The sequence below is a fragment of the Bubalus kerabau genome, chromosome 2 (assembly GCF_029407905.1).
Source record: "Bubalus kerabau isolate K-KA32 ecotype Philippines breed swamp buffalo chromosome 2, PCC_UOA_SB_1v2, whole genome shotgun sequence".
Taxonomy (NCBI): domain Eukaryota; kingdom Metazoa; phylum Chordata; class Mammalia; order Artiodactyla; family Bovidae; genus Bubalus; species Bubalus kerabau.
In genome coordinates, this window is record NC_073625.1 from 112,609,761 (window position 1) to 112,623,820 (window position 14,060).

The following is a 14,060-nucleotide window of genomic DNA, read 5'->3' on the forward strand; positions in this document are numbered from 1 at the left end:
TCTGAAAGAGATGGGAATACCTGACCACCTGACCTGACTCTTAAGAAATCTGTATGCAGGTCAGGAAGCAACAGTTAGAACTGGACATGGAACAACAGACTGGTTCCAAATAGGAAAAGGAGTACGTCAAGGCTGTATATTGTCACCCTGCTTATTTAACTTATATGCAGAGTACATCATGAGAAATGCTGGGCTGGAAGAAGCACAAGCTAGAATCAAGATTGCCGGGAGAAATATCAATAACCTCAGATATGCAGATGACACCACCCTTATGGCAGAAAGTGAAGAAGAACTAAAAAACCTCTTGATGAAAGTGAAAGTGGAGAGTGAAAAAGTTGGCTTAAAGCTCAACATTCAGAAAACGAAGATCATGGCATCCGGTCCCATCACTTCATGGAAATAGATGGGGGAACAGTGGAAACAGTGTCAGACTTTATTTTTCTGGGCTCCAAAATCACTGCAGATGGTGACTGCAGCCATGAAATTAAAAGACACTTACTCCTTGGAAGGAAAGTTATGTCCAACCTAGGTAGCATATTCAAAAGCAGAGACATTACCTTGCCAACAAAGGTCCATCTAGTCAAGGCTATGGTTTTTCCTGTGGTCATGTATGGATGTGAGAGTTGGACTGTGAAGAAGGCTGAGCGCCGAAGAATTGATGCTTTTGAACTGTGGTGTTGGAGAAGACTCTTGAGAGTCCCTTGGACTGCAAGGAGATCCAGCCAGTCCATTCTGAAGGAGATCAGCCCTGGGTGTTCTTTGGAAGGAATGATGCTGAAGCTGAAACTCCAGTACTTTGGCCACCTCATGCGAAGAGTTGACTCATTGAAAAGACTCTGTTGCTGGGAGGGATTGGGGGCAGGAGGAGAAGGGGACGACAGAGGATGAGATGGCTGGATGGCATCACTGACTCGATGGACGTGAGTCTGAGTGAACTCTGGGATTTGGTGATGGACAGGGAGGCCTGGCGTGCTGCGATTCATGGGGTTGCAAAGAGTCGGACACGACTGAGCGACTGAACTGAACTGAGGCTCTTTGCATCAGGCGACGAAAGTATTAGAGCTTCAGCTTCAGCATCGGTCTTTTCAGTGAATATTCAGGGTTGATTTCCTTAAGGATTGACTGGTTTGATCTTGCTCTCCAAGGGACTCTCAAGTCTTCTCCAGCAACACAGTTCAAAGGCATCAATTCTTTGGTGCTCAGCTTTTTTTATTGTCAATTCTCACTTCCATATATGACTACTGGAAAAACCATAGCTTTGACTATGCAAAGTCAGCATATATACTTTGTCAGCAAAGTAATGTCTCTGCTTTGTAGTACACTGTTTAGATTTCTTATAGCTTTTCTTCCAAGGAGCATACATGTTTTAATTTCATAGCTGCAGTCACCATCCACAGTGATTTTGGAGCTCAAGAAAAGAAAATCTGCCACTCACTGTTTTCATTTTCCTCCCATCTATTTGCCATGAAGTGATGGGACGAGATGCCATGATCTTAGGTTTTTGAATGTTGAGTTTTAGGCTTAGCTTTTTCACTTTCGTTTACCTTCATCAAGAGGCTCTTTAGTTCCTCTTTGCTTTCTGCCATTTGGGTGGTATCATCTGCATATCTGAGGCTATTGATATTTCTCCCCTCAATCTTGATTCCAGCTTCTGATTCATTTAGCCCGGCATTTCTCATGATGTATTCTGCATAGAAGTTAAATAAGTAGGGTGACATTATATAGCCTTGACATATTTCTTTTCCAATTTTGAACCCAGTCTGTTGTTCCACGTCTGGTTTAAATTGTTGCTTCTGAACCTGCATACAAATTCCTCAGGAGGCAGTTAAGGTGGTCTGATATTCCCATCTCTTTAAGAATTTTCCACAGTTTGTTGTAATCCACACATACAGTCAAAGGCTTTAGAGTAGGTCAAGGAAGATTTTTTTTTTCTCTTGTTTTTCTATGATCCAACCAGTTCATCCTAAAGGAAATCAGTCCTGAATATTCATTGGAAGAACTGATGCTGAAGCTGAGACTCCAATACTTTGGCCACCTCATGCAAAGAACCGACACATTGGAAAAGACCCTGATGCTGGGAAAGATTGAAGGTGGGAGAAGGGGACAACAGAGGATGAAATGGTTGGATGGCATCACCGACTTGATGGACATGTGTTTGAGTAAGCTCTGGGATTTGGTGATGGACAGGCAAGCCTGGCATGCTGCAGTCCATAGGGTCACAAGGAGTCGGACATGACTGAACAACTGAAATGAACTCAACTGAACTGAACAGATGTTGGCAATTTGATCTCTGGTTCCTCTGCCTTTTCTAAATCCAGCTGGTACATCTGGAAGTTCTTGGTTCACATACTGTTGAAGACTAGGTTGAAGGATTTTGAGCATTACCTTGCTAGTTTGTGAAATTAGCACAACTGTATGGTAGTCTGAACACTCTTTGGCACTGCCCTTCTTTGCGATTGGAATGAAAACAGACCTCTTCTAGCCCTGTGGCCATTGCTGAGTTTTCCAAATTGGCTGGCATACTAAATGCAACACTTTAACATCATCTTTTAGGATTTGAAATAGCTCAGCTGGAATTCCATCACTTCCACTCTTTTTGTTTGTAGTAATGCTTCCTAAGGCCCACTTGACTTCACATTCCAGGATGTCTGACTCTAGGCAAGTGACCATACAACCATGGTTGTCTGGGTGTTTAAGACCTTTTTTTTTAAAGACCATTTTTGTACAGTGCTTCTGTGTATTCCTGTCACCTCTTCTCACTCTCTTCTGCTTCTATTAGGTCCTTAGCATTTCTGTCCTTTATTGTGCTCATCTTTGCATGAAATATTCCCTTGGTAGCTCTTAATTTTCTTGAAGAGATCTCTAGTCTTTCCCATTCTATTGTTTTCCTCTATTTCTTTGCACTGTTCACTCAAGAAGGCTTTCTTATCTCTCCTTGCTATTCTTTGGAACTCTTTATTGAGTTGGGTATATCTTTCCCTTTTTCCTTTGCCTTTCACTTTTCTTCTTTTCTCAGCTATTTGTAAGGCCTCCTCAGACAACCATTTTGCCTTCTTGCATTTCTTTTTCTTGGGGATGGTTTTGCCCACCACTTCCTGTACAATGTTACGAACCTCTGTCCATAGTCTTCAGGCATTCTATCAGATCTAATCCCTTGAATTTATTTGTTACGTCCACTGTATAATCATAAGGGATTTGATTTAGATCATACCTGAATGCCCTAGTGGTTTCCCTTACTTTCTTCAATTTAAGTCTGAATTTCACAATAAGGAGCCAATAAAGTTAAATTGTGACAAACATTGATGATCAAATAATTGACAATATCACTTTTTAAAATGTCTTATTTTTCATTTATCTGAGTAATACTGAACTAGTTTTGTTAAACATAGCGTTTTAAGTCAGAAAGTGAGACAGCATTAAGTCAGAAATTAAAAAAAAAATGAATTATACTGCAGTGTTGCAGGGAGGCTGAGTTAAACCATTCAGGAGTTTAGCTGGGTCTGGCTTTTCATTTCCAATGTACTATAGGCTTCAAGTGCCTGTATTTTTTAGCTGCTGTTACCTTATGCTTATAGTGGGGTCTGAAAAGCTGAAGTTTTTTCTATGTTCCTGCTTTACCTCCATCTTCAAGCATCCCTGTTTGCCTTTGCCACGGGGTGGGGTGGGGGAGTGTGGGGAAGGGGTGTCTTCCATGCTTCCCTACCCCAGTGGTTAACTACTGCTGCTTATTGCTTGGTGCTAGGCTAGTTGTTGAGACTTGGGTGGTCTTTTGTCCTGATCCAGCCTAAATTTTAGGCCAAGTTTCTTCTTTCTGGGGTTTGAGATAGGTAGGGCTTTCTTATGCCATGGTAGTCAAACTGCTTCATATCTGTGGTTGATATTTAGCAGGAGTTTGCTCCTTTTCATTAGCTTACCAGACATCTGCTTTGTATAGATGTAGGATTTCTGGGCCCAATGTCATTTTCTGCCTCCCTCCCAGGAGACAGGGTTTTTATTTCCATACTTCCCTTAGTAACACTGGCCTCTACCTGTATCATGGTAGACTATTTCCTATCACCCCGTCCCCAGCACAGAGAGCTAGGTTTTCTGTTTCTTCCTTAGATGCAATGGAATTTTGTCTGAGCCTTAGATGTAAGAGGGCTTGCTGCCCCTGCTCTAGCAGCCTAAGACCTTTAAGAAAAGGGTGTGGGAAAGCAGGTGAGGCTTTGGGCATGTCACCCAGTAGCAGCCTGTCATCTCCTGTTTGCCTATGACACAAAGGTATCTCTTCAGGTCTCCTGCCCTGCTCCCAAACTTTCTTGTATTTGGTAGAGCTCTAACTTCTAAAGTTCCTAGATATTCTGACATGCAACTCATACTTCACCTTTAAGAATCTGTTAAAATTTTCATTTTTTCCAGCCACTTTTGTCTCTTGTGCTCTCAAAGATAAAATGGTTTATTTCATAGATACTGAGTCCCATCGATTTATTTGGTTATCTTGAGGCCTCAAGTATCTGATAGGCTCAAGAAAAACGATTTTCATAGATTACTTTGCAATTTTTTGTTGTTAAGATGGAAGAAACGTTCTCATGGAACTTTTTATATTCTAAGTGAAACCAGAACTCTCATCTGCTTATTTTTACAAATGAATTTTACTCATTTTCTAAATTATGAATAAAAATTACATTAGATTTTTGACTAGAATTTTACTAAACTTCAGAGGGATTTGCATTATAGTATTTGGTCTTTCCATCCAGAAATACTGGTATTTCTACTCATTTATAGAAAAACCACACTCCAGGTTCCTTATGATATGGAGTCAATGATTTAATTGATTTTAATGTAAATTCTGTGTTATCAAAACACAAATAGAGGTGGCTTTTGGTATTAAAACACAGAGATAATAGCGTAATTTAAAATTATTAGGCTAGAACCTAATAATCATGTAGATATTGAGAATCATAGCAGAAATTAAACATTATTTTAGTTCTGAGACTCCTAGGAGACAAGACCAAAACGGCAATAGTAGGTTATATTGTTCTCTTAGTTTAATAGAAAGAATGCAGTTTTATTAGAAGAAATTTTTCTGGCATTGAATCCCAAGCGGACTTTTTAAATGTAGTTACTTTTAGAAATTACATTTAAATGTAGTTACTTTTAGGAATGGCTTCCCTGGTGGCTCAGAGGATAAAGCGTCTGCCTGTAATGCAGGAGACCCGGGTTGGATTCCTGGGTTGGGAAGATCCCCTGGAGAAGGAAATGGCAACCCACTCCAGTATTCTTGCCTGGAGAATCCCATGGACAGAGGAGCCTGGCGTGCTACAGTCCACGAGGTTGCAAAGAGTCGGACACGACTGAGAGACTTCACACACACTTTTAGAAATAAGAAGAAAGAAGCTGAATTCAAACACTGGTAGAAAATAGTTAATTGTTTTTCTATTGACCATTTCTTTCTCTCACCTTAATAAATTCCAAGAGCACATTTCCTGTGAGTGCATGCACATTTGCCAAGTCATGTCTGCTTCTTTGAGATCCCATGGACTACAGCCCTCCAGGCTCCTCTGTTCATGGGATTTTCGAGGCAAGAAAACTGGAGTGGGTTGCCATTTCCTCCTCCAGGGGATCTTCCTGACCCAGGGATTGAACCTGTGCCTCCAGTGTCTCCTATACTGCAGGCAGATTCTTTACCATTGCACTATCTGGGAAGCCTATTTAATAGAAAAATCAATAAATGTGAAAAGTTGAAGTAAACCTGACAAGTTTTTCAGAACAATTGTTGAAAATATTTATTGAGAAAACACCTTTAGTTAGAAAACAGCAGAAACAAAAAAAGAAATATCACATTTCAAATATATATTAATAACAGAATACAATGCTGAGTTTAATTTCATAATAAAAGCCACACTGATTTGTATGTGTGGCCAAGGATGGAGGTGTGGAAAAAGAAAAGAATTGAAATTGAGGTAGAAAATAACTCTTTGCCTATTTCCTTCAAGTCTTGTTTGGAGAAGAACCTCTGGAAAGCCATGAGTTGAGGATAACACTAGTCTACTAGCATGTCAGAGGTAGAACCAATATAATCTCTTTAAATATAGATATGTCATTCCTCCAGGTATCTCCTTTAAGATGGTTTTGTTCCACCAATGAATAAAGTTCCTAATTCTACACTAAGTTCATCCTTTGGGATGTCAATATCATCTCCTGCTTCTTCCCCAAGCTTCTTCCACCAGGGTGCTTGTATATGTTTCAGGGTGGTAAGATGGGCCTGCTTGGCTTTGGCTGCCACAGGCCTGGATCTACTTAGGAAGAGCTCAGGATCTTTTCCTTCTGCCTCCTTCAGATTTGGTGCTTCTGTAGTAACAAAAAATATAACAGGTGAGTGGAAGAGTTCTGTACCAAACAAACAGAAACTTAGAAACTGCAGAGCTGGAACTCTGCAATAGCAGCAGAAACTAGATTCTAACTGAGTCTGTTCTTGCCAGCTGTAGTTGGCATGTGACTATTCACAAGATGTAGCCCATCTTTCTGTGTTTAAAGGGAAAGAATAAAGAGGTAGATTTTTTTAGATGGTTTATTTAAGAGTAGGAACTTAAAAATAAATAGCAGCATTCTTACAGATGAGAGGCTCAGTTCTAGACACCCATCCATTCAAAAATACAAAATTTACAAGTAAATGGCACTAAACAGAGGATCCTGACCCTTTCTGCTCCACAAGTAATAAAAGTGTTTCAGAACTTGTCTGAAACACTGGCTTCATGGATGGGATCTCTCATTTAATGCACCAGCAGTTGTGAGAAGCAGGTGAATTAATTTTTGTGAAAACAATTCATTAAAAACATAAAATGGCACCATAAAATACTGTCATTATCTACTTTTAAAGTAGGCTTAAGAAGCTTTTCTTACTATATAAGAGAGTCTGGCTAGTAGGGCTCAGCATCTTTGAAATTAATAACTTTGTCTGAGTTGGTACATATGAATGATAGAAAGGCTGAGGGAAGCAGTCAGGAAGGTTACGGGATATGCATCAGTTGAAAACATTGTGTGCTGATATGATCCAGAAGTAGAAATACAGGAAATGGGCTAATAGACCACTAAATGCTATTTTCCTTCTGAAGATTATGGCTGTCACCAAAATCTCGCATAGGGTGTTCCTTTTAGGAAACAAAAATGGAATGAGCACATACTCATCAACTGTTCAATGTTGGTGCTGATCTGAGCCATCAGTGCCTCCCTGTGCTGTTGAGATCTCTCTTCTAGAGCCCTGCCCATGAAGTAGTGTTGCAGTCGTTCTTGTGCTTGGGAATGGAGCTCCCTGCTGGTCACATCTGATATCTGAGAGCCCTGGGAACAAAGGACAGAAGAAAATTGTCACACGAAGGACACATGTATCAAAGTATGTTTCATTTTCAGTAGTTGCTGCATGTGGGTTCAGTAGTTAAAAGCAGATTTCATTGAACATGCAAGTGGGCAAGATTCTTTATGATATACTCCTATACCTCACTTCCTCACATAGTGTATTATTCTGGGAGAAGAGGTAAGATTGAGGAATCACAGTGAAAATTACAAATGGTTTGGTAAAGACACTGGCCTGGAGGAGTAACAGGACCAATCCCTTTGTTCTGAACTCCACCTGAGAAACTGCCTTACTTTTTATCCTATTCCTTCTCTCAAACTTATCTAAGCCATAATATAGCTTCTAATTTCACAGAACAAAGGACAGAATCATTCAAAGGATCATATTCTTCTGGCTAGTTAGCTACTTTAAAGGGAACTGACCTAATTATTAATATTTAGAACAAGGATGACATAACCTCAACACTGAAACTGATAAAGTTTCTAACACTACAGTTTTCTCAGGTATTCCAGTTCCTGGATCATGGATGCTGCCTTGTTCTAACTAACATCTTACTTGTCAGGCACAGAGTAACAGCTGTACTAGAGCATGGCTAAAGCAGTAATTCTTTTTTAAATAGAAGAATGCATCAGAATCATGTACAGTGCGTTAATAAAAAATAGAGATTAAAGCCCTAAACAATAAGGGTTAAAATTACAAAACTCTTAGAAGAAAAGATAGGGGAAAAGCTTTATGATATTAGATTTGGCAATGATTTCTTTAATATGACACTGTGAAGGTATAGACAACAACAAAAATTAGACAAATTGTACTTCATCAAAATGAAAAAGTTTTGTGCATCAAAGGACACTATCAATAGAGTAAAAAGGCAGCCCACAGAATGGAAGAAAATATTTGCAAATCATACATCTGATAAGGAATTAATATCCAGAATATACAGAGAATTCCTAGAACTCAACACTAAAAAAAAAAAAAAAACACCTGATTAAAAATGGGTAAAGGACTTCAACTGAAATTTCTCTAAAAAGGATATACAAATAAGCAATAAACACAAAAGAGATGTTAAAAATCACTAATTATTAGAGAATGTAAATAAACCCAAATCACAATACCACTTCACGTTCATTAGGATGTGAAAATAATAAATGTTGATAAGGATGTACCAACAGTCTTGCTGATGCAATATGGAAAACCACTAAGTTGAAGTGAAGTGTCCTTTACTATTGACTTTACCTTTATGGTCCACGCAATTATAAGACTCCAAAGCCATAGTAAAGTCAAGGTAATGCCATGGTAAGGCTACAATAAAGCCATTACATTACCTTATGCCAACAATAAATGTACACATACAACTGAGATACTTATTTGTTGGTGAGTATCACACACTGCAATAATGTAACACAAAAGCCTACACACTGGATGTCTTCTGATATAGTCATCCACTTGTTGTTTCAGTTCAATTCTGCGTGCATCAGTGAGTTCTCTGAGTCCAGGCCAAGGAGCAAATAGTTTCTTTTTCTTGCGGCATTTTGCTAGGAATTTGAGAGTCTGGGGGGGAAAAAAAAACTTGTGATTTTTCTTCCCCGACTGATAGAACTATTTTCTTTCTACAACAATATATAGTAGGGACAACACTGTGATAGTTGTTAACTCATAATGTGTATAGAGGGAGAGATGACAGATGTGACAGAGGACAATAACTTTATCATTATAATCTTTTGTAGTGTTTTAATATTTTATAAGGATATATTCATGTATTATTTTTACAGAAGGCAATAAAGAGAAACAGGGAACCAGCTCTGGGTTCTAGTCTAAGTTCTAGTCCCTTATAAACCTGTTTGATTTTGGGCAAGTCACTCAATCTCCATAAGACAGGTTCTATGTCTACAGAAAACAGGGACCCCCAATTCTACTTAGCCAAAAGATAGTAAAGATCAAGGAGACACTATATTAGAAAAAGTTTGGTAAATAAATGTGCTTCCTTCTGTTCTTCAGAATGAACTCCTGATAAAAAATCTTGTAACAGGCAAGATTTGGAGACAAATTATTTTGTCCAATTTTTTTCACTCTTCTCCTTTGTTCTATGTTCACATTATTAAAGGCAAAAGTTGGAAAATTATGGCCCACAGATCAAATCCAGCTGCTATCTGTTTTTGAGTAGGTGGAAAAGAATGATTTTTTACATTTTGAAAGTGAAGTGCAAGTATTAGTTGCTCAGTCGTGTCCGATTCTTTGCGATCCCATAGACTGTAGCCTGCCAGGCTCCTCTGTCCATGGAATTCTCCAGGCAAGAATACTGGAGTGGGTACCTATTCCCTTCTCCAGGAGATCTTTCTGACCCAGGGATTGAACCAAGGTCGCCTGCACTGCAGGCAGATTCTTTACTGTTTGAGTCACCAGAGAAGCCCTTTTACATTTTATATGATTATGAAGTTCAAAAGGAAAAGAATTATTTTATGACATGTGAAAATTAAGGGAAATTCAAAATTCAGTGTCTACAAATGTTTATTGAAACACAATCATGCTCATTTGTTTCCATACTGTCAATTTCTTTTGTGCTACAACTATAGAGCTGAAGAGTTGCAAGAAAACTGCATGACCTGCAACCTAATATATTTTACAATTTGATGTTTTCCAAAAATTTGTTGATGTAACTCTATTGCTTAAAGTATCAGTTTTAGAAGAACTGTTAAAAATTTACAGCTCTCTGCCGAGTTATCCTGTCCTCTTTGCTCAAAGACATCAACTTTTAGTTCTTTCAGGTTTTTCTTCTGATGTTTATTTCTATCTACATTTTTGTGATTTTTTTCAGTAATAGGTATTATCTATTGACTTTCTTATATGAAAGGTAAGGACTTAGCTCTCTTTCACACATACTTTCTATATCTCTAAATATTCAATATTATTAAATCATAATTTTGGTTATGTTAATGTTCAGTGTTTACATTATGCCTACATAAAGGCTATTTATTTTATGCTCATATAGTATGTGATGATTACTTTTTTCTTCCTTGCATATTTTAATACATTAGAAAAATAAGCAAGGAATTAATAATTCTGTTATTATTTTTCTATGTATTTATCACTGATTATATATAACAACTTCTGCCCTAATTGTCCATACAGTAAAACATATCAGGCAATCTACCAAATTAATTTTCTTGGATATATATTCTGGAGCTTTTTGACCTGCTCCAATCTGGATCAATCGTTCTCTATGCTTGGTGTATAGCTGTCATCCTGATATCCCCATTCACCATCATCTTGGTGACTCTTCTCATTTTTCCTTTGTGTTTTCTGGATTCCTTTCTTGAGTTATTCCTTTGTTTCAGAGATTTGTGATGCATAAATATATTTTTATAGTCTATCTTTATTTTTAGCTGATGGTTTGGTTGGATGCAGAATTCTAATTGGAAGTCATTTTCCCTCAAACATGTGTCAGCCTAACTCTAATACCTTTTAGCTTGCAATTATGTTGTTGAAGAGTAGTTCCCAGTGTATTTCACAGTAATGTGAAATAAATGTGAGTGTATTTCCGTCTTTGTATTGGACAGTTGCTCAGTCCTTTTGAACTGAACCACATGGTATTTGGTTCTGGGAAATCAAACTATTTTCTCTCCTCCAGTTTTTTTTTCTTCTCTGTTTCACATGTTTGGATATTTGACCTCTTAGACTGCTTCTCTTTTCTTTTTGCCCTGCTCTCTAGATTTCCCAATCCTTCTTTCCTATCCCTTTTATTATATCTTGTATTATTTTTTCTGGCAAATTTTTTATTATATTTGTTCCCTGTTATACAGCATCTTGATTTTGTTTCATGTATTATTTTCTTTTAGCTCTCTGAGAAAATAATACATTTAAAATGTTTTCTTATGCCTGCAATAGCTGTTTCCACCAAGTAGTAGTATTCTGTTTGTTTGGCACTAGCTTTCCTCAGATGTCCAGTGATACTTTCAGCTGTTTAGAAATGCTGAGCAGGAGGGTAAGGTTAATCTACTATGTACTTCTTTTTAGGGCTACTGAACTGGGCTGTTTCATTGGAGCACCTAAAAGTGAGTTTAACTATTCTCTTGGACTGTTCAGATTTCCTCAAGAAAATACTTTCAACAGGATTTAAGCCTGGGTAACAGCACTGAGAGCTGAGAAGTAAAAAGGGGCTGGAGGTTTTCACATCAGTATTTAAACTTTCCTTATGTTTTTACTATAGTACTCAAGCCTTCAGCTGTGTTTTCATTCTCCTATTGAGAGATTTTTCTCCTTTTCTTCTGTTCTTCCCTTTTCTTGATTTTTCTTCCTTGTATTCCTATCCTTCCTCTGCCTCTTGTTTTTAGTACCAAGTCAGGTTTATGATGCTATGCTGGGAACTCAAAAGTAAAGTTTCCAGAACAGGGGAATTTTTGCCCTTAGATCAGACAAAGTTCACCTTGACATCTCTTTCTCTGTCTCTTCTTCATTCTTTGTTATTTTAGGACTCTCTGAGATTATATCTATCTCCAAATGTTTATTTTTTTCAACTGCCAATGGTTGGTTTCAGTAAGTGCTTTTGCAGTTGGTCTTCAATGGATATGTATACATGGTACTTTTCTTCTATAATCAGGTAGCAAGAATTAGCTATCATTCTGGCTCTAGAGAGGAGATGCACGCAAACATCACCTTCTTTCTGAGCTTCTTATTTTTCTTTTTTGTAAAAGAACCAATAATTAGGTGTATTTGCTGGTGCCAGGAAATATCTCACATTCATTGCTGTAAAAACCATGTTTATCACTTTAGTGTGGAATTCTTTAGAAGCACTGGCAAAGTCAGCTTTGGAAATTGGATGCACTGAATATGAATAGGTGGATCCCACAAATGGAAAATTCTAGAAGGCATTCAGACCTGCCCTTGTGCTTGTCACTTGTTTCCAATATTTGATTTTCAGGTTTTGGCTCTTTCAAAGTCATTTTCCACATTTCTGAAATCAAGTATGGTCTGAGAAATCTCTACCACTAAATGGTATGCATTCTGTAGTTCTTAGTTTCAAACAAACTCAGGCACATGTAAACAGCAAACAGTTATTTTCCCAGCATCCGAATCCCAAGGAGTATAAAACAAGTTTTTAAACTAGGATTCTGAATGATTTATAAAGACCAAATTTCAGATAAACAAATGCAATTATATCTCCCTCACCCACTGCAAGCTGTCATCAGGAATGACAAGCTCTTTATTCAAAATATTCTTAGGCTTGGCTCTTTCACAACCATTTTTGAAGTTTTAGTTCTTTTTATCTTCTTTATTTTTTAAAATTGAGGTACGATATTATTGACATACAATATTATATTAATTTCAGGTGTCCAACATAATGTTGATATTTGTGCATATTTGGAAATGGCTGTCACAGTAGGTATAGTTAACATCTGTCGCCATACACAGTTACAGAATTCTTGTGGTAAGAACTTTAAAGATTTACTGTAGTTGTCAGTTCAACAGCATTGGCTAATGTCAAGAACTGAACTGACTTGAAAAAAAAAAAAAATCTCGTCATAGTTTTGGTATCTCTGCAGTATATGAGGCTGTGTCCTTTCATGAGGGTCTAAGTTATGTTTCAAAATTAGTAGCACCTCACTGACAATAAACAGAAGATTACAAAAATTTCAAGTAAAAAAAGCATCACATTTTGGATTTTCTAAGGGTAAGTATACTTTTCCATGCTGAACAACTGGTTCTCTTAATGGCTCCTCAAGAATTAGGATGGAGTGGCTTCTCTCAGGATCTTTATTCTCCACCTGGACACTGTCACCTTCTCCTAACACAGCTGTGTGATGAGGTTCTGTTTTTTGTTGCATATTATCAGTACAGTATACACATTTCCAGATATGGTACAAAGGGAGCTTGTCCACCCTTTAGGGATAGGCTGGGAATGCTTTGCTCCTTTGTCCAATTTGAAGTCCAAATGTAAGGTTGGTGTGTAGATGTAAATCTTGGACTTGACTCCCAGGGCTTCTCCAGAAATGACAGCAATGGTCACACTATCCTTACTGGGTTTAGGGATTTCACTGCTTTTCAGTTCCTGGTAGCAAGGCTCTAATATCTTCTGTGAGCTCCTCCAATTAACCCACAGTTGAAGGTCATGGACTGACTCCTCTGAGCAAGGTGTCTCCTCAAGCACAATGCCCCAGCCTGAGATCATCCAGTACAGGCCTTCTGAGTTCAACTGACCAACATGTCCATGGCAGTCTTCCTGGGCTATGCTACACCCCCCTTCCAGGAGGTAAGATATTGTTTCAAAACCTCAGTGCGGGTGATCAAGAAATCCACCTGGTCTGCTGCTGCTGCTGCTGCTGCTGCTGCTAAGTCGCTTCAGTCGTGTCCAACTCTGTGCGACCCCATAGACGGCAGCCCACCATGCTCCCCCGTCCCTGGGATTCTCCAGGCAAGAACACTGGAGTGGGTTGCCATTGCCTTCTCTGCCTGGTGTACTACCTTTAAATTCATCAAACAGTAAAAATGGAGCCAGATTTTAAAACTCAGGTCTGCCAATACTCCTGCAGACCCATGCTTCAGCCCCTCTGACTGCTGCTGGCTGAGCACTAACAGGGTAACTTTGGAGGACACAATGTTGAAGGATAAAAAGAGAGCATTTGTAGGCTTAGCAGATCACAGGCAAAAGAAAAGTTGTCTGCCATTTGCACCAAATTGCAGAGGACCAGTTAAGCGTCTCTGGCCATCTCTCTCAGAGACTCTCCTGGGAGTC

The 14,060-nt window shown here is 38.4% G+C and overlaps 1 protein-coding gene and 1 pseudogene across 8 annotated transcripts in view; both read right to left on the reverse strand.

Moving 5' to 3' along the window:
• Positions 1 to 5,739: 5,739 nt before the first annotated feature.
• Positions 5,740 to 14,060, reverse strand: part of IQCB1 (IQ motif containing B1) — a 43,457-nt gene continuing 35,136 nt past the window's right edge. For 6 of the 8 annotated variants that reach the window (XM_055568358.1, XM_055568363.1, XM_055568357.1 and 3 more), the window contains 3 exons: positions 8,750 to 8,881; positions 7,164 to 7,320; positions 5,740 to 6,330 (listed from right to left, as the gene is read on the reverse strand). In XM_055568358.1, the coding sequence (XP_055424333.1) occupies positions 6,101 to 6,330; positions 7,164 to 7,320; positions 8,750 to 8,881 (519 nt within the window). In that variant the 3' untranslated portion in view covers positions 5,740 to 6,100. Of the gene's footprint in view, positions 6,331 to 7,163; positions 7,321 to 8,745; positions 8,882 to 14,060 lie in introns of all 8 variants that reach the window. The other 2 variants (XM_055568361.1, XM_055568360.1) reach the window with 2 other exon arrangements.
• Positions 9,942 to 13,601, reverse strand: LOC129643598 (pirin-like; annotated as a pseudogene).